Source organism: Taudactylus pleione, unplaced genomic scaffold, assembly GCF_031769625.1.
Source record: "Taudactylus pleione unplaced genomic scaffold, aTauple2 ptg000506l, whole genome shotgun sequence".
Classification (NCBI taxonomy): Eukaryota; Metazoa; Chordata; class Amphibia; order Anura; family Myobatrachidae; genus Taudactylus; species Taudactylus pleione.
Window position 1 is genome coordinate 276,283 of NW_028284908.1, and position 27,628 is coordinate 303,910.

The window sequence follows — 27,628 nt, forward strand, 5'->3', positions numbered from 1 at the left end:
TGGGGATATCAGCAGCAAAAGGATTACAGAGTCCTGTTATATCCAGGGCCGGCAACAGAAATCTTAGGGCCTGGTACACGGATATCTCTGGGGGTCCCCCTTCATCCCCTCCTCCAAACATCCCTCCCATGCTTGTGCCAATACAGGTATCAGCAAATACAAGACACTGTAATTGTGCAGATAAAGGAAACCTTTCAATTTGGGGTCATTGGCATAATAGAAGTAGAATTAGAGTTGCCTCTATAGATTATATATATATATAGCGTTCCCGCTAGGCTGTTTTAGCGGGGCGCGGCACCCTGCCCTCTTTCTGGAAGGCAAAAAGCACCCTGCCCTAACAGCCTGCGGGAACTGTCTTCACCCACGGGTCGCAGTGTCCCGCGGGTGAAGAAATGTGCGGTGACCCGGTCACCGCCGGAGAATAGAAGCCGGGCGCTTGCGCCCAGCATCTATTCTCCCTGTCTGCAGGGCTTGGGGGCTGCCCAGCGTGTCCATAAGTGCCGGGCACGCCCCCAAGAGTGACGAAAAGGGGACATGTCTTATAGACACGCCCCCTTTTCGATGACCGTGCCCCCTTCTCGGACGCGCGCGCGCCTTTGGCGCGCGCACGTATGTGCCCTCTCTAGCTCCGGCGCCCTGCCTCGCGCCGGAGCTAGAGTGAACACTATATATATACACGACAGGCTTAATCCACGGCACTCAACCATCTGGGGTGCCCTTGGCATGTGACCACATCATCTACATAAAAGAAAAAAATATATATATATATATGTATAATCTCCACACACACATACCGCAGTAGAGATCCGTCCCTGTACTCATGAGGGACATGGCCTAATCCAGGAGGTGTGGGCATGCCCCCCTTCTGGAAGAAAACATTTGCAGCGCCGCAAAGCAGCTTTGTACACCGAAGAGGGTCGCGCAATGAGCCCTTCAGCCAAGGGCAAATTCAGGGTTGGGTGCGATCAGTGTGATCGCTCCCCCCACCCACACAAATGCAGAGGAGAGGAGACTGCTTCCGGCCTCCCAGGAAGGCAGGCAATCCTCCCGCAAGCTGCCGACCCCTCCTGCCCCCTCCAGCGATTACACGAAAATCCCCGGCAGCGGATGTGATTCACGCCGAATCGCGTCATTCAGGCCCCGCCCCCTGTTTCACAATACCGGGATTATTGGCATTGTGCAGCAGGGGCGGGGGCCAAAACGAAGCAAGCATGTGGCCACGCCCCCCACTCCACCCACAACAGCCGGCCACGCCCCCGATTTTGCCGATTTGGCTGCCCCCTCCCGGAAGGAGTTTTGTTAGGGGCCAATTAACCTACCAATATATTTTGGAGTCTGGGAGGAAATCGGAGTACCTGGAGGAAAACCACTTTACCATTGGGGAGAACATACAAACTCCACACAGTTAGGTGGTGGGAATCGAATTTAAGATCTCAGTGCTGTGAGGCAATATTGCTAACCATTACACCAACTGGCCTGCCCCAATAGTATTGTTATTATAATTGTTTTAATCACAGATGTGATTTACTATTCAGTAATACCAGCTGTGTGGCAGTATTAATGCCATAAATGTATACAAAACAGATAGACTTTTGCTATCGGCGCTAACAATAATATATATATATAATATCTAAATCTGTGTGTATCTAGCAAAGAAAAACATTGGGATTTTGTATATAACCCGCTGTCAAGGGGCCCCAATTCTCTGCACCGGGTTAGAACTTTGTTGGGCCACCGGTTGCCCTTAATACGGCTCGAGTTCTTCTAGGTATGGGCTCTACTAACTGTCGGTAAATTACGTGGGGAATATTAGCCCAAATGCAATGAACTGTATCTCCCTAACACTGCCGTAACCAAGCAAGAAGAATCCGTGCTTTCCTGCTGTGGTCTCCATACAGGGGCGTATTAAGAGAGGAGGGGGTCCGTGTTCACTCCCTGTCTGGAGCCCCCTCCTCTCTCCCCGGCTGCTGTTAGCGAACTGACAGATCACCGGGAAAATGGCGCGGCACCACTTCATTAATCTCTGCATACTGTACTTTTGCCTATTCTGTTCTTATACAAATTCAAACATCCATTAGCGGCATTATCTGCAGAATAGCTACTCTGAATAAAATCATTTGGTGGTCAAAATAATTTGGACACTCAGTGTACATGTATAAATAAATAAATATTTAGATATACAATCCATGATCCAGCAATAATTAATTAATAATTATTTCCAATACTCCGGATTTATTCCCAAAGCGTTATCAGGTGTCCCTGATGGTGGATTAGGAATAAACTGAAATGTTGGAAACTTGAAACTGTAACAGTCCTGCGCCACCTTCCTATGGAGTGACATGTATAATGTGGTAAGGGTAAGAGTGCCATTTCCTGGAGTAAATGGTTACACTTTTCATGCAGCAGCCAAGTAGTAGTACACCAGTCCAGGACTTTTTACAAGTATCTGCAGCTAGTTTTATTAGCAGCACAAACATAAAAGTATATCCTGGCCTATCAGGTTCTATGTAAACAACATGATTCCCTCTCTCAGAGTGGAAAGACTTGACGTCCCTCTCACAAAAGAGAAGTCTATAGCACAGCACTTACATTCAGTAATCATGGTGTCTCTCAACATGCCTCTGACCTGTTCCCCAGGCAGTGAGAGACTGACAACAGACAGAGTCTAATACACTCTTTATCAGTCTTTCACATGGTCTGGAAATGAAGGCTGCTCATCAGCTTCTGTCTGCGAGACAGGAGCTAAAAACCTTTCCCGTGCGTTATATATACATAGTACTGTACATATACTACATATACATAGTAGGTCATTAGTGGGTATAAATCTATATGCAGATATGTCCTCATTCATCTATCCGCCATGCACACTAAGTCGTGTTACACATAATGCGGGAGCTCCGCACGACTCGGTATCACCGAACGTCTTTTCATGCAACTTTTTCTCTTAAAATTTGTCTTATTCGCGAAGTGATGCACGTAGGTCGCACAAGCAGCTACCGCTGATTACATGATGTGCGGCATGCCTATATTCTGTATATGACTGCGGCTGTATCTGCATGCCTATATTCTGTATGTGACTGCGGCTGTATCTGCATGCCTATATTCTGTGTGTGACTGCGGCTGTATCTGCATGCCTATATTCTGTATGTGACTGCGGCTGTATCTGCATGCCTATATTCTGTGTGTGACTGCGGCTGTATCTGCATGCCTATATTCTGTATGTGACTGCGGCTGTATCTGCATGCCTATATTCTGTGTGTGACTGCGGCTGTATCTGCATGCCTATATTCTGTGTGTGACTGCGGCTGTATCTGCATGCCTATATTCTGTATGTGACTGCGGCTGTATCTGCATGCCTATATTCTGTGTGTGATTGCGGCTGTATCTGCATGCCTATATTCTGTGTGTGACTGTGGCTGTATCTGCATGCCTATATTCTGTGTGTGACTGCGGCTGTATCTGCATGCCTATATTCTGTGTGTGTGACTGCGGCTGTATCTGCATGCCTATATTCTGTGTGTGACTGCGGCTGTATCTGCATGCCTACATTCTGTGTGTGACTGCGGGTGTATCTGCATGCCTATATTCTGTGTGTGACTGCGGGTGTATCTGCATGCCTATATTCTGTGTGTGTGACTGCGAGTGTATCTGCATGCCTATATTCTGTGTGTGACTGCGGCTGTATCTGCATGCTTATATTCTGTGTGTGACTGCGGGTGTATCTGCATGCCTATATTCTGTGTGTGACTACGGCTGTATCTTCATGCCTATATTCTGTGTGTGACTGCGGCTGTATCTGCATGCCTATATTCTGTGTGTGACTGCGGCTGTATCTGCAGGCGAAACTCTACGTTACCGTGTCAGCGACTGTGACACTGTAACGTCGTTTCACATGCAGATACACCACACAGAATATAGCCATGCTGCATATCTTTTTAACCAGCATAAGCTGCCCGTGTGACCTATTCGCATCGCTTTGCGAATAATACAAATTTCAAGGGAAAAAGTCGCACGAAAGGACGCCACGGCATGGCGCAACTAGCAGGACTATTTAACGCGCAAGGAGGCTAGATGTATTGTCATGTTGAGCAGGTGCACAACCTCGTGACCCGATTCGACGCATCACCCGCCTGTGCTGCCCACTTCACTGGGTGATTTGCGGGAGCCTCCCAGCCATTCCGGGATGGTAGGCAATTATGCCATAGTCTTTGTGGACCTAGAGATTGTCGACAAGCTGACTGCACACCCATATAGCGTTGTCGTCTGTTTGTCATCCTAACCAAGTTTCGTGAGAATACAAACAAAAAATTGACATGAGGCACTGAGGCATGAGGCACTTCAGTTTAATACCACATAGCGGGATAACCTAGGATACCTATATTACATATAATACTTGTTACATTCTTTCTCCTTCCAATTAATGCTCTGAATTCTGTCTTATTTCTCAGAGATATTAAAATCTATGCCGATGCCTCGGAGGGGCTCCGAATTCTTCTGAACGGAATGTGGCTCTTATTAGAGAATGACACATATATAAATGACAAAGGTACAGTCATACAAAGGTCTCTGTCACACAAGACAAAGCTGAGCAGGCTGCGGATAAAAGAGGAATGAATCACTGAACAGTATTATGTATTGGGATAAAAATGTGATAAATGAAGGGTTATCTCGTGGATGGGACCATTCTGTCTCCTGAAAGGTTCACTTTATTTGACAATGTTAACGTTTATGAAAACTCCAACTGTCGGCTCGAGGAAAAAAGGAGAAATAGCGGCTTATTAACCCGATTGCAGAGATACTTTAATTAGACCTTTTCTGTCTTGTTACAATGTGTCAACACTTACTGTGAGGATTCCACAATCTGACGAGTGAAATGTGGCTGCATTGGCTGTGAAGGGCTTCAGAATCCCTGCTGGCGAAATGTAAATTCTTCCCTGATGGCTAACTCATATTGCTTATCAGCCAGTTGCCACTATGGGCCTGATACAGAGGTGCCTGCTATTGTATCCGCGACTAGCCGGTTTTTGCGGCATGACAGCCGCGGTAACATGCAAATGCTAATGTCAGCCTTCCCCTTGTGTACTAGCATACGCCAGAATGTGCAAGCCCTGAAATTACCCCTTTCACTGCGTGTGCATGGTGTACCACTGCCGGTGGTTCTACAACACCAAGACGTGCACCACCCACAATTGCAACATCCCTATGACAGGTAGAGTGTATCTGTCAGAACATGGCCTCTGTGGTTGCGGCTCTGCATCCGAGAAGGCAGCTGCGACACTGCCATGCCAGCGGTACTGCCATGAGATGCCCATGTTTTTGCCTCGCCATTCCTAATGCCAGCGATCCCGTATGTAACAGCACATTTGTGCATGCACTCAGGGTAAAGCATGCGCTGTAGGGGTTTTCAGACTATTTTGCGCAAGCGCAGTGGCATTTTATCGCTCAACTGCGCCAACATCGCCTTTGTGTGTACTGCTAAATCAGGCTCCATATTACAGGCGAGTCTGGCAGCACTGATTCCCTTCTCTCTCCCCACACCTCTGGTCTGTACAGCAGAAGGCGAATGGTCAATGGAGACTGTATATGCACATAATCATCCCATAACAGGGACATGTGCGCAGTGTAGAGCACCGTTGTACAGTACATCAGCAGTTTGTGATTTAGAGACATGACACCTGTGTGTATTATCCAGAGTATTATACAGAGTCTCAGGAGCAGTGGCAAACGGTGGATTTCTAGAGCGGGGTTTCCAATGGCTTGATTTTAGAGTGAGTGTAGACAGTCCATGAAGAGGGTAGAATAAGCATTTAACCAGCTTTAATATGCGTTATTCAAAGTATATTGTGTGTCATAATTCCAACATATAGAGGACCAGCAATCACAGTAACCCATTAAATGCGGCAGTAAGGCCATCTTGTCTGAGCTGAATGGTTTAATTTTAGATGTAGACACCATTCCAGAGTATTAGAGCAAGTCCAGGGGTCTGGGGGAGCAGCAGAAGGACCTAGCACCGGCCCTAGACATATACAGTATGTACATATTGGGCTCTATAGCAGCACATCCCTAACAGTGAATGTTTTCTAGATCTCCTAGTTGGTGCACAGGTTATTTATTATTGACTGATACATGTTAAAAGATCCACAGGTGGTGCTAATTATTTAATTTGTGATACTGAGAAGAACATGCAGGACTAGTAAAATTACTTTACTATTTCTATTGTGGTCATGGTGTGGGCTGGGGAGGGGGGTTATTCCTTGGTCACCCATTGATCACAGGTATATTATTGTTACATTCTGACTTTTATGTGAACTGCTCCTTGGGACATTACTCCAAGGGTTGGTTGTGCTTATCCATAGTCACTCATATTCAATATCATCAATACATGGCATACTATAGCAACTTTATTGAGATAGACTGACAATTCATCGTTGGAATATCCCACAAACACAAAGGGAGAATTGTATCAAGTCTTGGAGAGAGATAAAGCTCCTACTGTAACTGCCACTTTACAGACTGTGTGTTTGAAATATGACAGTTACAGTAAGAGCTGATTGGTTGAGATAGATGTACTAAACCTTGGAGGGAGATAAAGTTCTGCCGTTACCCTATAGACATACCTCCCAACTGTCCCGCATCCAGTGGGACAGTCCCGTTTTTCTGGGACTGTCCCACCCGCGGGCCGCAGTATCTCGCGGTGGGGGGGAAGTTGGGGGGGAGCACAAACCGCTGCTTTGCAGAGCAGCGGGCGTGCAGGAGGAGAACAGATGCCGTGCGCATGCGCACGGCATCTGTTCTCATGTGTACGGACTAACCGAGGGCTGCCCAGCATCTCGGAGAGTGCTGGACACGCCCCCAATGTGATGAAAACAGGGGAAGCCACGAGGCTCCGCCCCGTTTTCCATAGGCTCCATCCCTTGTGTGCTAGCCACACCCCCTTTTCGGTCCCTCCTTAGCATCTTGAAATGTTGGGAGGTATGCTATAGAAGCCTATGGGCTTCTTACCACATCCCACTCCCCCACGCTTCGCAGCCGCCCACCACCTCTCCCTGCCGGCAACTCCTTACCTCAGCCTCCTGCAGGCAGGAGGCAATCGGGAAGCCGACTGCCTAAATACCGGCAGCCGGCTTCCCGACTGTCATTTCCCGGCAAGGGTGAAATGCCGGGCATCTAGATGTAAACGCCCGCATTTCCCCGATGCCGGGAGACCGGCGCCCGGCATCCCGATCGTAGGGATGCCGGGCGAGCGGACAGCCGCGGGGGGGGAGGGTTAGGTTTAGGGCTCCCGGGGGGGGACTTAGGGTTAGGCACCCCCCGGGAAGGATAGGGTTAGGTTAGGGGGAGGGAGGGTTAGGCACCCCCCCCGGGGGACTTAGGTTTAGGCAGCGCGGAAGGGGGTGGTTAGGGTTAGGCACTTAGAGGGGGCATTAGGGTTAGGCACTTGGGGGGGAAGTTAGGATTAGGCACCCCTAAGGAGGGTTAGGGTTAGGGGGGTTACGTTAGATTAGTAAATACTTACCTATCCACGATCGGGATTTCCAGCGCTGTCGGGCTGCCGCTGACGGGAATGCGGCCAGCGGTATTTCACTGCAGGCTCCTCCTGGGTCCCCCTCCTCCTTCTCCTCCTACTCTACTTCCGGGTGCGAGGAGGAGGAGGTGCCCCGGACTTCCTGCAGAGGTCACCAGCAGGAAGCTCCCGGGGGTAGGAGGGGAAGAAGACCCATGGAGACCCCCTCACCAGGCAAGAGGTGTCCTTTGCGATACTTATCGCATATGTTAGTACATATGCAATTAGTATTTATGTGGTGACAGGCGCACGGTTAGTAAATCCCGGCCACCAGCCTGTGGAGTGACAGAAGAAGATGATTGGTTGGTCCTATATCTCTCTCCAAGGCTTAGTACATAGACCCCAATATCTGAAGCGCATCAACATATATATATATTTACCGAGCATGCCTCAGCTGACCCAACAATATTCCTGGGGTAAAGTACAGTATAGTGATTTTGTTCTTTTATTTTTCTTGTATTACCACAATTAGCAGCAATAAAACTATTTTACCCTAATCTTAGGACAAAAACTGTATTCGCTGTTATTGACACAACTGAATCATCCGTTTTATAAGATCAGCCCCTCGCACACAGATCGCTATCTGACATTTTTCACCTAAGAACTGTATTATTTTTGGCCTGTCAACACAAAATAACGATTCGTAAATTGCTTGTTTTTCTTTTAATTTTAGATTGTATCAGAATTCATAAAAACTCAACAACAGTGACTGTAAAGGCGCCAAGGAATGGGGTGGAGCAGGTCTCCTTCAATGGGCGCTCCGCCAAGGTACAGTATACAAAGCTTTCATCTACCAAACTTGTCGGGTGCTGCACTTGGCACTTACAGATTGTTTGCAGGGTTGGGGTTTATCAGCCTAAAAGGCCCATTAGAAAAGTATTATTAGTATATTGGGAATGAGATAATGTTTCTCCTGCTGTAAATCATAACATTGGTTTAAGTCACACAGAAGATTTATGGCCATACCAAGCACAATGGCGCTGAGCGTGTTACTGCGATCACGTGAATTGAAGGTGACACCAAAAATAAATAATAAGGTGCAGTAGCCAGAGAGTTATTCCTCACAATGCAAAGTTATTCTAATGAGAACCAGGGTAATGTTACTTACACCTACTGTATATACACCTACATACATACACTTACTGTATATACACCTACACACACCTACATATACCTACATACACCTACATACACCTACACTCACCTACCTACATACACTTACTGTATATACACCTACACACCTACATATACCTACACTCACCTACATACACCTACACTCACCTACCTACATACACTTACTGTATATACACCTACACACACCTACATATACCTACACTCACCTACATACACCTACACTCACCTACCTACATACACTTACTGTATATACACCTACACACACCTACATACATACACTTACTGTATATACACCTACATACACCTACTGTATATACACCTACCTACATACACTTACTGTATATACACCTACACACACCTACATATACCTACACTCACCTACATACATACACTTACTGTATATACACCTACACACACCTACCTTTTGGAATTGGAGTAGAATTCGTAAAATTCAACTTCAAGCCCTAATTATCACTTATTTTTAGTAAGCAGATCACATTTCCCATAACTGTAATGGGAAATGTGATCTGGCCAAAGTTACTGAAAATAAATTGTGTAAAAATACCGGGGAAAGCCCCGTGATAATAACGCCACCTGGAAGTGACGTTATCCAGGGTCTCCCCCGGTTACCGGACTCCTGCTCTGCTCTATAAGGCAGCGCAGAGCCCGGAGCCGGCCCCAGTAATCAGCTGTGTGTCTAAACAGACCACACGCTGATACATTGTAAAAAAATTAAAAAAAATGTGTAAAAAAAAAAACTTACCAGAGTCCAGGGCCAGTGATTGGTGCTCCGGTGATGTCCTCACTCCGGTCAACTGGTCTCCCATCCTGCACTGGGGCCCAGTCGTCACCTGACCGGGTCCCAGTGCAGGATGGGATGTCAGCTGACCGGAGCCACGGAGGACATCACCGGAGCACCGATCACCAGAGGTAAGTGTAATTAAGGGAGAGGTGGGGCTTAGCGGCGGGGGGGGCTTAGTGGCGGCTGGTCGGCTATGCTCGGGCACTTGTCACGGTATTTTTTGTGAAAATACCGTGATATGTGTGCGGAAGGGATTCGCAGGGACAGAGATTTATCGCAAGCTCTGTCCCTGCAAGGGATTTTTAGTAAATCTAATACGAATTCAGTCGGTAATATCACACTACAATCTGCATTCAATATGCGGATTGTAGTAAATAGAGCCCAAAGCCACTTAACGAGACTGCACTGATTAATGTGATGCGCAACATTTGTATATCTTTGTGCGAATGAGTCTGAATCTGTATTAGAAGTGCAACGATGCAGCCGTCGCGGTTTTTTTCACACCAAGTTCTGTTGTGCTTCAATTTGAGACTTTGTGCGTATTTAATACTAAATCTTGGTGCAGTTGAGGTCTCAGCCCAGTGTCTCTGGTACAGATTGAGGGGTGGATCTCTGTGTCTGCGATGCAAATAAGATGCAAAAAAAATCCGCTATGCTACACCGCTTGGCGCAGCTCACTCACGCCAGGGGTCTTGCGACACATCTGTACGCCTACACATGCAGACAGGTCATATGCAAAAGAAAACACTTTCTGTTACACTTGATATAATACAGCAGGTATAATATTCCATATCGCGTATGAATGAAAGTAGCAAAAAAAGTTGCAAACACAAATCCTACAATGTATGCATAATCAATGAAACACCTAAACCCGTCATCACTATGTGTTTATACCAGCACACAGACACCTACGACAGATCCGGTTACTGACAGTCCTAGCTGCTCCACGTGTGCCATATCTATAGTTGGACCGCCCCTTTCCTCCCACTTCCTGCAATCGCAAGCAAGTGTACTATAAATCTACCGTATGTAACTAAATACAGTTAACAATTAATAAAAATTTCTGGAGTGGTTTAAAGAGAGGATTCTCTTTTCTGTGTCTCTTTAATCACTTTGGATTGGGGCAGTGGTCCTTAGAAGCTTGAAAGTTGAGTCAAGTCCTAAAATAATAGAAAAGGTTTTTGTAGAGTCCGCACTTTTCCTAAACTAAGGCATCATCCTATTATTGTTACAGATTCAAATATCTCCATTGATGAGGGGAAAAACATGTGGCCTTTGTGGAAATGCTGACCACTACTGGCAAAACGATCGGCAAAAGCCAAACCATGAAATGGTGAAGAGTTGCAATGGCCTGGTTCATTCATGGACTATACCTGGAAATTCATGCCAAGGGAGTAAGATTTATTTATTTATCTATATACCGCACCAACATATAACACAGCACTGTGCAGCTATGGCATAGTTATTCACATCACTCCAAGGCCAAGTGGAGCTTACACTCTAATCACCCTACTGCAGGCACATAAATCCACACACATAGTACAAGGACCAAATTGGCTAGTTACCAGTAGGTTCCTGCACTGTAGGAGCAATCAATGTAGAGGACGTTCAAGTAGTGGACACCTGTATAAAAGCAAATTGAAGTTAAGGCTTCCACACAGCATGGGCTGAAACATAAATTACCAACAACCAACATTCCATCATGGTCGGAAATCATTAGAGATGTGCGCAGACTTCCATTTTTTTTGTTTTGATTCTAACTCATCGCCGTGTTTTGGTTTTGGAAAACCATCCTCAAGTATTTTGGTTCAGTTTCAGTTTTGGCTATTGGATTTCTCAAAAAATGTATAAAAACAGCTAAAATCAAGTAACCTGGACCTGTTATTCTTCCTATATCAATAACAATCATTTCTAGTCATTTCCGGTAAGTTACAGCCACCTCACAGCACCTAAAATTATGAGTGAACTATTTCATTGGTATCCAAAATCTGCAGGATCCGTTTTATAGATGCAAATTCTGAACTTGTGAGAAGATCCGAGTCGGCACTCGGTTCTTCTCGGAACGCCAAAAGTGATTGGAGCCGGGACTCGCTTCGACTTGAAACTCCAATGTTCTGATTTGTTTGGTCTTCAGCAATACCGAACCGCTCATCTCTAGGTTATATATAAAAATTCTGGCCTGTCCTGATTGCCTATTATTATGGCTAGTATGACCGCGAGAGGACACCTGAGTGACTTGGAAAGTGGGGATATTGTTGCTAATGTTTCATGACCAACGGTGTCTGTCCTGATTCTCGCATGGAACTCTGAGGGAAAGAGAACCACGGCAAAGAGCCACAGTACATACTCCTGGATCATGAGCATTTAAAACAAACAGGCCATGTAGGTGAGTACAGTATGGGCAAATCGACATGTGTAGCAAAATGGTCACAAATGGCAAAAACCATTCAATGCCCCAGTACACTGGAGAAAAGAGAAGATTGCCAAGCAGTGGAGGAGGATGATACTGTCAGGTAGATCCTCTGCCATGTTCTTAAGGCAACATCCTAGAGAATTCATGAGCCCAAATTCTCCATCCCTCCATGTTGAACTTTTTCCATCCGATCACCTGGTATTATACCTGCTAGCAGTGATTGGTTATAAAATAGCGGCTGTTCTAAAGAGAAGGCTGCAGCACAGTCCAAAATTAATATAGGAGAGTAACACCAACTGCCAGTGTTTGACAGGGTTTGGGGTGGCAGTTGGTGTGGCTCCCCTTTTTGAATTTTGGACTGCGCTGCAGCCCCACCTCTGGAGCCACCAGTGGTTATAAAGGTTGGTTATTGGCACATCAAGCTCTGTTCTGATGCCAGGTAAACACTAGACCAGTGGTTCTCAACCTCGGTCCTCATGACCCCACACAGTTCACTTTTTGCAGGTCACCCAGCAGGTGCACAGGTGTAATCATTACTCACTGACATATTTAAAAGGTCCACAGGAGGAGCTAATTATTTCACTTGATTCAGTGTGGAGGCATGGAAAACATGCACTGTTTGGGGTCATGAGGACCGAGTTGGAGAACCTGTGCACTAGACAATGTCTAGTGTGTACCGACCTTGTTAGTGATGGGACCAAGCGGGATGCCAGCATTGGCAAGTGTATACACACCTGCCAATGTCAGCAGCGATGGAACGACGGGGGGGCCATGCTGCATTTGGCAGCATGCCCCCCCTTCCCTGATGATATCGCCAGTCGGACCTACATGACGCATGAGAGCGTGCATCGTCAGTGACATGGTGCGTACACACTGGACTTGTCGTAATGATTGGTCTTTATCAGCAAATTTGTTTAAGCTGCCATATAGTACCCGGCTTTAGTCTTCGTAGTACTCCAGTATTAATACTATCTGTATCATTTGCATTTCCAGCAGTATATACAGAGTAACATTTATTTGCTGGCCGGTATGTTCCTTCCTGACACTATTGTACTAAATGAAATGTATAAACGTTCTGACTTGTGTCAGCGCTTACTGGCCCAGTATTACCTCATGTGTTTATATTATCAGAGAGCTGTTTATTCTTAATGCTTTGTTATGTGACACAATGTTTATTGTGGCTATAGTTGTATCTATAACAGAGCACTGAGTAGAGGGGTCAATGATAATAAATATATCTGATATTATAAATATTTAGCCCAAAGCTTACATATAAATCAAATTAATCATTTACAGAAAGTTGCAGGAGAACACTTACAGACCAGTACATTAAAGCCACATTTAGGTGTATATTCATTATAAATATTACCACCTTTTGGAAGGGCATCACAGAGGTACGCTAAAATACACAGACAAGGGTAGGGTCACTATTGCCAGTATATAGAACTCAATGACAAAATAGGTGACCTATGGGCCTGATTCAGAGCCGCTCGTAAGCGGCCGCTCGTTCGCTCCGAGCGATGTTCGCACAACTGCGCATGCGAATGGGTCGTAATGCGCATGCGCCAACCAGTCATTGCGGTCGGAAATCGAGCGCTCGCAAAATAGCGAATGCCTGCTAATTTGAGTGACAGAATGAGGCGTTTGTGGGTGGTAACAGGGGAAGGTGCTTGAAAACGGGGAGTGGTGATCCGAACGCAGGCGTGCCAAACGGTCAAAACGGGCGTTTTAAGGGTGTACATAATTAACAAAGCAGCGTCATCGGCCACGTCACTTGGTTGTGTCTTAGCCTGAACTGTTCGCATGATTGCGGTAGGAAAATCCAACCACAAGCACTGCGAGCAGTTCAGACGCCTTTCGATGTACTCGATTAATCTAATAAATAGCGGAGATGACGTAGGATGCGAGCGGCCAGGGGGCGTTTTTACAAAATAGCGAGCGCATGCTTCGTTCGCTCGGTCAGACATAGAGGCGTCTACAGACAGCAAAGAGCGAGCGCTCAATTTAAATAGCCGGCCCCTTTTTCTGAACGAGCGAGCGCAAATAGCGTCCGGCTCTGAATCAGGCCCTATGTTAAACTCATACACAGATATTATTTGCTTTTACTGTCTGATATTTAACAGCCTCCTCCAGGACCCCTCCTCTAACCACTGCTCTTCCTGTCTGTCCATGCATTGCTTGTACTGTCACCTATATATAGCCTGGATCCCAGTGTCCATTTATTACATATCTAATTATCCCATGTCCCATTTTTTCAGTACTGGCCTCCAAATTCAGGGGCTGATTCAGGAATGCACGCTAGCAGACGCACGCACCCGTCCGCTGCGAGAATATGCAAATCAATGTATACGCACGGAGACCACAGCAAATGATGCAAACGCCCCCAGCCCCATACAAGCCGCCCATCTCCCTTTACTCACAGCCTGATCAGTAAGCAAGATAGCGCAAACATCGGGAACCATCGGACCCATTAGCATAATAGTGGTTGATCTGAGCTGCCGCAGGATTTTGTCCGCTCCTGTGTACAGCTTACGGAATGGCTGCATATGCCGCCGTACTGCCTTAATTATGCACGCCCCTATAACGGCATTATAACGCCTGCGTTCACCTGACCACCCCCTGTCACCACCCACAAATGGCACTTCCTGTCAATCAGTATCGGAAGAGTCTGCGTTCACACTGTGTGTGGTCTGCGTACCATAATTCGATCACACTGGCTAGTTTGTTCATGCGGTTTCACTGGCCCTGGCAGCTTAGTTGTATCGGCCATTCTGAGTAAGATTAGGGTTACGCAGAGGTCCGATGCTGCGACTGATGACTGCGATGTTCATCTATTGCTGCATCATCAGTGGGCATCTTTTACACAAGGCGCCTCCCGCGGCATTACCATATTTGCGCACAATTGCTGTGTATGAATATGCCGCTGTGCCGACATTTGCTTCCTCCACTGAGCCAGGACCTCAATCTTCTAACCCAAGAAACCAGGATCAGTGGGACTAGGCTCCTACAGCTGTTTTACCTTATGTAGAACGGAATTATGGGGTGAATTGTATGCAGTACATGTATGACCTGTTTATGACCTGTTACAGTACATGTATGACCTATTAAAGGGCATCTATGACCTGTTACAGTACATGCATGACCTATTACAGTGCATCTATGACCTGTTATAGTACGTGTATGACCTGTTAGAGTACATGTATGACCTGTTACAGTGCATATCTGACCTGTTACAGTACATGTATGACCTGTTACAGTACATGTATGACCTGTTACAGTGCATCGGTGACCTGTTACAGTACATGTATAACCTGTTTATGACCTGTTACAGTACATGTATGACCTGTTACAGTGCATCTTTGACCTGTTACAGTACATGTATGACCTGTTACAGGGCATCTATGACCTGTTACAGTACATGTATGACCTGTTACTGTACATGTATGACCTGTTACAGTGCATCTATGACCTGTTACAGTACATGTATGACCTGTTACAGTGCATCTGTGACCTGTTACAGTACATGTATGACCTGTTACAGTACATCTGTGACCTGTTACAGTGCATCTGTGACCTGTTACAGTACATGTATGACCTGTTACAGTGCATCGGTGACCTGTTACAGTACATGTATAACCTGTTTATGACCTGTTACAGTACATGTATGACCTGTTACAGGGCATCTATGACCTATTACAGTACATGTATGACCTGTTACAGTGCATCTTTGATCTGTTACAGTACATGTATGACCTGTTACAGGGCATCTATGACCTGTTACAGTACATGTATGACCTGTTACTGTACATGTATGACCTGTTACAGTGCATCTATGACCTGTTACAGTACATGTATGACCTGTTACAGTGCATCTGTGACCTGTTACAGTACATGTATGACCTGTTACAGTACATCTGTGACCTGTTACAGTGCATCTGTGACCTGTTACAGTACATGTATGACCTGTTACAGTGCATCTGTGACCTGTTACAGTGCATCTCTGACCTGTTACAGTACATGTATGACCTGTTACAGTGCATCTCTGACCTGTTACAGTACATGTATGACCTGTTACAGTGCATCTATGACCTGTTACAGTGCATGTATGACCTGTTACAGTACATGTATGACCTGTTACAGTGCATCTCTGACCTGTTACAGTACATGTATGACCTGTTACAGTGCATCTATGACCTGTTACAGTGCATGTATGACCTGTTACAGTACATGTATGACCTGTTACAGTGCATCTCTGAGCTGTTACAGTACATTTATGACCTGTTACAGTTCATATCTGACCTGTTACAGTACATGTATGACCTGTTACAGTGCATCTATGACCTGTTACAGTGCATGTATGACCTGTTACAGTGCATGTATGACCTGTTACAGTACATGTATGACCTATTACAGTTCATCTGTGACCTGTTACAGTACATGTATGACCTGTTTATGACCTATTACAGTACATGTATCCCCTGTGTATGACCTGTTACAGTACATGTATGACCTGTTACAGTGCATCTCTGACCTGTTACAGTACATTTATGACCTGTTACAGTGCATCTCTGACCTGTTACAGTACATGTATGACCTGTTACAGTGCATCTATGACCTGTTACAGTGCATGTATGACCTGTTACAGTACATGTATGACCTATTACAGTTCATCTGTGACCTGTTACAGTACATGTATGACCTGTTTATGACCTGTTACAGTACATGTATCCCCTGTGTATGACCTGTTACAGTACATGTATGACCTGTTACAGAGCATCTATGACCTGTTATAGTATGTGTATGACCTATTGCAGTGCATCTCTGACCTGTTGCAGTACATGTATGACCTGTTACAGTGCCTATCTGACCTGTTACAGTACATGTATGACCTGTTACAGTGCATCTGTGACCTGTTACAGTGCATCTCTGACCTGTTACTGTACATGTATGACCTGTTACAGTGCATCTATGACCTGTTACAGTACGTGTATGACCTGTTACAGTACATGTATGACCTGTTACAGTGCATCTATGACCTGTTACAGTGCATATCTAACCTGGTACAGTACTTGTATGACCCTTCACTGTGCTTCTCTGACCTGTTACAGTACATTTATGACCTGTTACAATGCATCTATGACCTGTTACAGTACCTGTATGACCTGTTACAGTGCATCTATGACCTGTTACAGTACATGTAGGACCTTTTATAGTGCATCTATGACCTGTTACAGTACATGTATGACCTCTTACAGTGCATCTATGACCTGTGTATGACCTGTTACAGTACATGTATGACCTGTTACAGTATGTGTTTGACCTGTTACAGTACATTTATGACCTGTTACAGTACATCTGTTTCCTGTTACAGTACATGTATAACCTGTTACACTACATCTATGACCTGTTACAGTGCATCTATGACCTGTTACAGTACATGTATGACCAGATAACTGTACATGTATGACCTGTTACAGTGCATCTGTGACCTGTTACAGTACATGTATGACCTATTACAGTACATGTATGACCTGCTACAGTACATGACTCTCCTGTTATTTCATTAACAAATTATGGGAATCCTCAATAGTCCTCTCTTTCTTTTTGCTTTCTCCTTAGAAAATATCACCACCCATGTCTTCTTCAATCTTCTTCTCCACTTATTCTCCAATCTCTTCTATACCAAATTTTATCAAATTCCTTCCATCCATACTTGTCCATTATATCTAGCATTTTCCCATCTAATTCTAGTCTCAGTGGCTACTTATTTTTAATTGGATTTCTTCATGAATGCCTCATTGCATTGCTTTAAGATGCTGTTCTACCACCAGAGCTCTGCCTTTGATGGGTTTAAACCATTGTTTGGAAAACATAATGATTATACCAACAGTGGTTAGTCTTTGATCAGGCTGAGGCCATGCATGAGTGGACCACAGCCTCCATTAACCATCATCCTGACTCCCCAACCATCGCCTCTATTTCCCCATTTAGTTTCCTCCATCCTGTTTCTCTTCGTGTTCCTTCAGCTTTCACACTCGTATTTTAGATCAATGCACTTTTTGTGGCACCCAGGTGTAAGACGTTCCGAGTTTTTAAAAGTTGAATATGTCGTAAGGATCCATTTGGCTGTAATTAGGTTGTGCTCTTACTATTGACATTTCATTTATTGCATTTTATTCTATATTGTAGCCATCAACTTTTTCAGAGGCAGCAATTACAAGAGTGATACCTGCAAGCTATTGAGAAGGAGACAATGTTAAAAAATAAGATGTAACAATAATAATTAATGATCTTAATAATAATGACAAATAAGGTGTCAGTTTAAAGTACAATGAAACTCATCATATTAAATACAATATATTTATATGATATTTCTCCGTCCGATATATTCATATCTTATTCTCTGGCAGGTTGTGCACTGGGCCGACAATACATCATGTTGGAAAATGAGGTTATTGATGAACGTCAGTCATCGTGTTACTCTGTGGAGCCAGTATTGATGTGTGTGAGAGGTTGTCTACCAACAAAAACCATACCAGTTACTGTATCGTTCCACTGTCTTCCGAAGGGTGAGTAGGAAACAACTTTATGTTTTACAGGAAAAATTATACTCTAAAAATAAAAAACTTTCATATTTAACAGATTTTTAAACCATGGCCCTCATTCAGACCCACTCGCGAGTGGCTGTCCGCTCGCAAGTGGGTTGATGGTCCGCACTGCGCATGCGCACGACGGAGGGAGCTCCGTCGTGCGCATGCGCGAGACCCGACGAGCGAAGGACTTTCCTTCGCTCGGAGTGTCTCATCAAAGGGGGCGTGCTGTCGATGTTGACTGACAGCACGCCCCCTTTGGTGGGCGTGTCGGGGGCATGCCTGCCAGACGGAGGCGTTCCCAAGGGAACGCCTACCGTCTGAAGCCGGCCCCACTGACATCACTAGTGATGTCAGTGGGAGTGATTTTGGCTCTGATAGAGCCAAAATCACTCCTGGCCTTGCGGTTGAAAAACTCAACCGCAGGCTTTTGCTCGCAGTTTCGATGGTCGCGATGGTCAAGACCATCGTGACCATCATCCTGCACGCTCGTATATGCTGTGGGTGGTGACCCACAGCTATACGAGCGTCCAGGAGGACGCTCCATATTAATGGAGGTGGGCCCTGATTCAGAGCGAGCGCTCTGGTCAGAGCGTCCGGCTCTGAATCAGGGCCCATGTTCCCATCTTTATGCAAAGTTTTCACTTCTCGTATTTATTGGACAAAACCTTTTTTTTTACAAATGTATCATTAAGACTGAAACAACATAAAATAACAGGAATGTGCTACTTACTCTCTACTCTCAAATACCTATTTTTTGCCAAAAACTGGAGGAGAATCCTTTCAAAATATATATTGTTATTAAGTAAATTAAATTGTTATTCTACTAATTTGACATATATATCCCAATACATCTATACTTTTTGCCCAATGAGACACAAGACACATGATGCGTCTTAGATGCACCAACATGGGTAGCGATTCCTGGAGTTTCATAGTTTTCCATGAAATTAGCATCTTATTCGCATTGTAGTGTTATGATCCACTGCTGGCAATCCTGACAGCCTTGCAGTTTTCAGTCTTGGCTGTTGCTAGGCAGCATGGAAGCTGTCAGTATTGTGGAAGTTTTCAGCTGCAGCCAGTCTGTAATCAAGGTCTCAGTGTGTGTGCAGTTCAGCTGCAAATTAATCTCCAATCAATGAAGCTGGTTTGCATTGGTTCTTCCTCCTGTTAAATTCAGTCCCAGCATTCCCTGTCGGTGATAGTCTATTCCTATTGTCAAGTCTCTTTGGTTCCATCCTGCTCCCGGTCTCCTGTATTGTCAGAGCCATTTATCCGTGCTAGTTCATCTGTGTTCCTGGTCGAGCATCTCCCAGTCTGCTGTGATCATGTTACCAGCTTGTGGCCTAGCCACATCACCAGCTTGTGGTCCGGCCTTACCAGCCTGTGGCCTAGCCACGTTATCTATCATCCACATCAGTCTACAGTTCAGCTGCACCATCTGTAGCCAACCGCTCTTCCTTCCTGTGGCCCAGTTGTGTACAAGTCAGCGGTTCTCATTCATATCTGCAACTCTTAACATCTAGTGCAGCCCTACCGCAGAATATCTCCATCACTGCCTGTGGTCCATTCACACTCTGGTGTGTGATCATATCTGCAGAATTACTATCTCCACTGGCAACAGGAAACTGCTTTACCTGTTGTCCACCTACTAGCGTATCAGTCCTCACCAAGTCCATGGCCGGGTATTCAGATTCAGCCTCCACCCAGATTGAGATTGCCAGCTCAGGTATATCTCAACTTCATACCATCACAGTGTCGAGAGTAAGTCCTGGCACCAGCCTAAGTACCGGTGTGAATATTCAGTCACTAAGGGAACAACGGGTTGGTGTTATAGGTGGAAGATCTCACTTAGTGACTCTGTTGGTTTATCTTGCATCACACTGTAGCTTCTTAACATGTAGCAGAGTCCAAAGTCGCTTATAGTGTCTTAGACACTTAAGATTAGCATTTTTGTCACAAAAGAATTGACAGGAAGTCACAGATTAAGCATAATGATGTGTAGCGTGAGGCAAGGCTTCAATCACTTGTGGCGGTCCTCGGTCTTTTACCTTTTTACCCAGGTTAGCATCGTGCACAGCATCTGTGTGATATAGACGTACAGACCAGAACAGTGGAGGGAAACTATTCACGTATTAAATGCAATGAAGCCATTTTATTTAATAGGACTACACTAGAGGTATAAAATGCTTTTAGAAGTGTTGTATTTTTCAGCCCCGTCTGCAATAACTGTCTTTATCTAGGTGGTTTCATTACTCTCACATAAAGGAGAAGAGAAATACGGGACATTAATAGATGTACAAGGGTATCCAAGTGTAAAAACTGGGACACAACTAATGGCAACAGAAGTAGGCAGGATGATTTATTGCTCTAAGTTACATTTACTTAGCTGGAACAATCTGGGGCTGTTATTTGATAGTTTATTTTCTTTTTTACATTTATATATATATTAAGGGGAAAATTAAATAACTATTAAAAATACTACTGAGCTTAACACTTTCCATACCTCCCAGCTTGGCCAGTGTCAGGGAGTTCAGTGTGCGCAAAATAAATGGGACATTGCACGTTACATTACATTACAATTTATTCTATTGGCTGATGGTGGAAATGATCAAACTGGCCACGGACTGATTCTTGAACCGGTTCGATGAATTGATTTAAAAAAGAAAAAGCAACTAAAATTTATAGCAATTTCTAAAATTTCCGATGAAGAAAGTGTAACAAGATCTAGCATGGTCAAGCTCATTTGTACATGGTCAAGCCGGATTGCTCTTTTTTTGGCAGATGGTGAACCAGTAATGCAAGGCGTGAATTAAAAAAAATATATATATATTTTTTTTATTACACAAAAATATTATTTACATAGTGTTTTAAAAGAATAATATACAGTATGACAACATTCATTTTGACATGAGCCCACCCTCGAACCTTGAATGCCATCATAAACCTCGACAGCAAACTGCAAACGCAAGTCATAATTTTCTACCTAAAACTTTGGATCGCGGTCTTGAGATGACTATACTGGAAGCAAGCTTAGGACCTTCTAACCAGAGACATTTGACTGGATTTCATGGAAGTTCAACATTTTTAAACTACGTTACATGTCAGTAAACTCTTGAGATATACTCACCAGTGGTAAGGAGAGGTATTTGGGCTTAGGGGGTAATTCAGACCCGCTCGCGAGCGCAGGATGCTTGCAAGCGGGTCGATGTTGCCCCACTGTGCATGCGCACGATGGAGGGAGCTCCTTCTTGCACTAACCATGCAACTGGCCAGTTCAGACTTGTCTTGTAGTGTCTCTCGGTGTTTTAGGGATAACAATCGGTGGGTTTCCATCGATGGTGCCATTGGTGATAACCATCAATGGTACAATAACAATCTATGGTGAACCATCGATTGTTTGCACCACTAAGTCTTGCTGCAGCATGCGCGAGACCCGGATAGCGAAGGGCTCTCCGTCGCTCCGGGTCTCGCACCAAAGGGGGCGTGCTGTCGATGTTGATTGACAGCACGCCCCATTTGGTGGGCGTGCTGGGGACGTGGCTGCCAGACGGAGGCGTTCCCATGGGAGAGCCTACCGTCTGAAGCCGGCCCCACTGACATCACTAGTGATGTCAGTGGGAGTGATTTTGGCTCTGATAGAGCCAAAATCACTCCTGGGCTTGCGGCAGCGAGACCCTACCACAGGCGCTCGCATAAGCTGTAGGTGGTCACCCACAGCTATGCGAGCATCCAGGAGGACGCTCAGTTTTCATGGAGGAGGGCCCTGATTCAGAGCGAGCGCTCTGGTCAGAGCGTCCGGCTCTGAATCAGGCCCTCAGTTTCAACATTGCCCTTGGTTGCAGAATTCACACAAAATTAGAGCTACAGTACCAAGCAGCAATTAACCTTTAGCTATCAAATTAAAGTCAGATAATATGAAAAATATTTATTAATATTAGAAGGATGTTGGGCGAATATTTATAAAAATGCATGGAATACAGTATATACCTGTATGTCAATATGTACATACAAATAAAAATTCTCAAATAAAAATGAACAAAAAATAATTAAATTAATCCAATAAAATACACAATAAAATCAAACAGGGAAAAGTGCAAATGCAAGAGTTATCAAGCCTTCTAACAATATAAACCTACATAGAGATGTATGAGCATCACAAAAAGGCAGTCCAGTGTTGCTAATATAGATTTTCTTGTGGTTCGTCCACAATTTAGGACATTTACACCCTTGCAGGTATGATAATGATATTACAGTGCTCCCTCGTTCCTGCGTATTTGAATTGTTAACATGAAGGGATCCCGTATAATATTTGATAGCGCCGCTTTTGCCAAAAATACTGCTGCTGTATTAGTACTGCAGTCTTGTAATTTTTGTGATCACAGTAAGAGTACTTATATGGTGCATGCAGACTGTGGGGGTCATTCAGACCCGCTCGCGAGCGCAGGACGCTCGCAAGCGGGTCGATGTTCCCCCACTGAGCATGCGCACGACGGGCTCTCCATCGCTCCGGGTCTCGCACCAAAGGGGGCGAAGCCGGCCCCACTGACATCACTAGTGATGTCAGTGGGAGTGATTTTGGTTCTGATAGAACCAAAACCACTCCAGGGCTTGCGGCAGCGAGACCCTACCGCAGGGTCTCCGTCGCAAGCCCTATGGTCCTGATGGTCAAGACCATCGCGACCATCATCATGGACACTCGCATATGCTGTGGGTGGTTACCCACAGCTATGCAAGCGGCCAGGAGGCCGCTCCATTTTCATGGAGGAGGGCACTGATTCAGAGCGAGCGCTCTGTTCAGAGCGTTCGGCTCTGAATCAGGCCCTGTGTTATATCCACTTTAGTAGCTTCCTGCTACACGCTCAGGACCTCATTCAGAGTCTCTCGCTAGCGTTGTGTGCGGCCCAATGGTTTACATATGCGCATGTGCACGCTTCGTACTGTGCGTGCGCGAACTACTCTGTGCGATCGCAGGCCACTCGAACGCCCAGCAAAGATAGCTCAGTGAAATGAGTGACAGGAGAGGCCGTTTGTGGGTAGTACACTAATAATGGGGGAGTGGAGGTGCGAACGCAGGCGTGCCTGAGTGTTTCCACGCCATTTTAGAGGCATGCATAATTAACACGCAGCGTCATAGTATAAGTCACATGCCTGTTTCTTTACACTGTACAAGTCCTCGCAGTGCTTGCGGTAGGGTAAGGCAACCACAAGCGCTGCGATCGCTTCCGATTGTCCTCGATGTACCAATATTTTAATACACTTCCTGGAGATGATGTGTGCTGGTGGGCGGCTCTGCCTGTGCGATTGGGCATACACTGGCCGCTCGCTAAGACATGGTTGGCGTGCTTATGCCTTGGCGAGCGATCGCTTCCCGTGGCATCACTTTGACAAATTTCCATATGCTGGGGGCGAGCAATCGCATCTAGCGAGAGACTCTGAATGAGGTCCTCAGTCCATATGTTATAATCTGATTGTCAGTTACCTGTCCGTGTGTGGTGGTAGTATTCAAGAGTGGCGTCCCGCTCTTGTATGGCTTACCGGTAAGTAGTCCTCCCGTCCTTGCCCTTCTGCCGCCTCAAGCATGTGCGACTTGTCTCTTTCCTCTGCCGGCTTCGTTCCCCAGTGATATGCTGGTCCGGATCTGCTCGAGGTGCTTGTAATTAGTATGTGATCCAAGGTACTGAGAGGTCATGTCATGGGGGATCCCTGATGATGTCAGGGATATCCTCCTGATTGATCCACGTCTGTAACTCCTGCTTACTAACGCATTTCACCTGTAGGGCTTTGTCAGAGATTCAGAGATACATCACATACTCATTACAAGCACATTGAGTAGATCCAGTCCAGCATACCACTGGAGAATGAACCCGGAAAAACAGTTCTCCAATTCAGTTATTCAGATGTAGAGGTTTTGCATTTATTTACTTTGTAATTTTCTAAATGCAACTTTCAATTTTATTTTAAAAAAACATTTGTGATTCTTATATATCAAATTGTATTCCCCTATTTGTATGCAATGTAATAAATATATTGCATATTAAAACTTTTTAAGATAGCGCCACTTCTACATGACGTATAGACCCAATGCTTGTGTTGCCTATGCTTCCGTCAGATGTACATACACACACAGGAACACCTGGCCTGCGGTTTATGTAAGTAGCTTTATTTTGGCGCTGGCCACATTGCTGGATGTATCTGACTTTATATTTGTATTTTCATGTCTTTTTTTATTTTATCATAAAATGTCCCTTTTAAAAACATAAATGTATTAAATATTGTAATTTCCACCATGGGTGTCATCAAATACTGAATGGGCACATACTGTATAATTAAAATTTCTGAGTTTCCAGTTGCGGTCACTTGTACCTATATCAATAGTGAACATATGAAAATTAAATTAATGTTATGCAGGGGGGTACATAGAAAATAATTATTCTTACATGCAGGACCAGCAACAGAGATCATGGGGCCCAGAACAACCATTATTTTAGGGGCCCCATCCCCTGGTCCCTAGCAAGTACTGGCCAGTCGCTTAAGAGTCTGCCTTATCTATATGTGGTTTCTGTGTAGCCCCACAGTGTCCCTCCAGCCCCTCTTCTGTCTCTTCAGCCCCAGCCCACAGTGTCTCCCCAGCCCTATAACCTGATCATTGGCAGGTTTAGGCAAGTTGCTTGCGCATCTGCCTTAACTATATGTGGTTTCTCTGTAGCCTCACAGTCTCTCTCCAGCCCCCCTTCTGTCTCTCCAGCCCCAGTCCAGTGTCTCTCCTGCCCCAACCCACAGTATATCTCCAGCCCCTGCCTACAGTGTCTCTCCAGCCCCATCCACTGGTCCCTAGCAAGTACTGGCCAGTCACTTAAGAGTCAGCCTTACCTATATGTGGTTTCTCTGTAGCCCCACAGTTTCCCTCCAGCCCCCCTTCTGTCTCCCCAACCCCAGCCCAGAGTGTCTCTTCAGCCCCAGCCAACAGTGTTTCTCCAGCCCCCACACTTACCTTCTTCTATGCTTTCTGGCTCTCCACTGCAGCTCCTCTGCTCGATTTCAGAGTTGCAGTGTTGTGTGACATCATGACATCACATAAGCTGTGCCACAATAATGAAAAAAAACTTTTGCACCAGCCACCACCACTACAATAAAGCTACATCAGCTTCCCGGACAGATCCGTGCATGCAAGTGCCCTGCTGATCACTGCAGCGGCACAGTCAGAGATTTAAGGGGGTGCCTCTAGGACTTCTGGGCCCAGTACAGCAGTGTATCTAGTCCCCCCTATCGCCGGGCCTGCTTACATGAGATGTCGGATGTGAGCACCGGTATGGCATATTTGCAATGCTTTATGGAGTATCAAACAAAATTCAGACAGACCAAATAATAGGGAGATGTGGTTAAAATACCGACAGAGGGGATTCAGGTGTTCAGAATGCGGCGCCGGAATCCCGATACCTGTCAGAATCCCGGCGCCGGCATCCCGCCTGCCGGTATCCCAAAGGTAAGTACCGGGGTTAGGGTGCAGGGAGGGGGGGTTAGGGTAGGGGTAGGGTCAGCATACCGACCGACAACGTGTCAGTATTCTAACCCTGTCGGGATTCTGACCGCCGGGATCCCAAACTGCGGCATCTCATGCCAATCCCGATAATAGATAGTATGGAAGCACTCTATAAACATTGCTGGACCGTGAGGAAATATGTTGCTGGCAAATAAATGTTCTGAAGGTAAAACGACTGCACCAGTATTTCATCAGCCACATTATGTCTCCTAGATTCCGCAATACGACTGGAAGACTGGCAAGCCAACCCTAGAGCGCCATCTGAGGACCTAACGAAGAAGGTGGAGGCCCACGTAAGCTGCGCGTGTGCAGAAGATTGTGAAAAAATATGAGACACAATCCTCCCCCCCCACACACACACTTTCAAAAACAGCCAAAAAGATCTGCTTCAAAAAAATGGAAGCAGTAACTTCTGCCATCAGGAAAAACTCAGAAAGCCGGGTTCTCAGGCGTTGCTGCGGTCTATAACTGGCTGTAGCCACGGGTACATTTGTATTCTGTCTTTGCCCCTCACTGTATAATATAAAGACTCAGAAATGAGTTTTTACTGTGAGAACAATAAACATCAGGTAACCTGACAGAAGGTTGGTAATTGAAATCATGTAGTGCAACCGTGATTACTTAACATTTACCACCAGGCTCTCATTGCAAGTGAAACAAAATTCAAATGATTTAATATGTGAGGAGTTCGCACGCTGCAAGCCATCGCCTGCTGTCACCCGGTACAGCAAGCTTGTTACGGAACATTAGCGTTACCGGGAGAATGACTTCAGTGCAGACTGCTTTTATTTCTACACATCTGTACCTCACAGCAGGCTCCAGGTTTGGTTACAGTTCAATTCTTACAACTGGCAGTTTGCAAATGATTCTCCTAGCAGTGACAAGTGTAATGTGCCCGTGTATCGCAGAGGCAGAACTTTGCAGCCTGGCTGCTTAGAGACAGCAGGGGGGTGAGGATTATACTGCTGTCATATCTCCAGAATATACAGAATTACAAATGCATTACATGGGGAGGGGGATCCTCGGGCTTAGCCGAGCCTGTAGTGTCTGTATGCATTATGCGTTCATTTATAGCAGCCTTTGCATGTAGCTCATATATTTGACAATTTTATTCCTTGCTGCACAGATAGAAAGCAGGTTTGGAGAAATGAGGTTGCGTGGAGAAGCCTGTTGTGCCTTTGTATCTATATGTTTGTTTTTCTTATTCCGGAGGACAAGATAAATTATTTAGAGGTCTTCAAACATGTATATATTTTTTTGTGTGTGGGTTTTAGAGAGCGAATAAGTAAAAAAAAATGGAAATTGCTATTCATTGGGCGTAGATGTAGGAAAAAAGTGAGCGGCCAACTCTTCCAACAGGTCACAAAAATACACGTGTAAAATAAGGCCAAAAAATGTGTAATGGATACAATCAAAACAATTTAAAAAAAAAAGTTTACTCTTTTCTTTTAAAGTTCTATTCAGCAATAGTGATGATAATTCCCCCGAATAGTATCCGGCCACATCGTCACGATTTTTTATCAATTATTAAATTTTATGTCCGCTATTCAGCAATTTATTTTATGCAGGGACAGCACGCTGT

At 45.2% G+C, this 27,628-nt stretch overlaps 1 protein-coding gene across 1 annotated transcript in view; it reads left to right on the top strand.

The window, feature by feature from the left end:
- The window catches only part of LOC148501691 (vitellogenin-1-like), a 170,358-nt gene extending 143,855 nt beyond the window's left edge, over nt 1-26,503 (top strand). The window contains 6 exon segments of the mRNA XM_088450072.1: nt 4,449-4,546; nt 8,238-8,332; nt 10,735-10,894; nt 12,427-12,429; nt 18,324-18,482; nt 26,260-26,503. Of these exon segments, the coding sequence (XP_088306198.1) occupies nt 4,449-4,546; nt 8,238-8,332; nt 10,735-10,894; nt 12,427-12,429; nt 18,324-18,482; nt 26,260-26,378 (634 nt within the window). The 3' untranslated portion in view covers nt 26,379-26,503.
- The last annotated feature ends 1,125 nt before the right edge of the window (nt 26,504-27,628 follow it).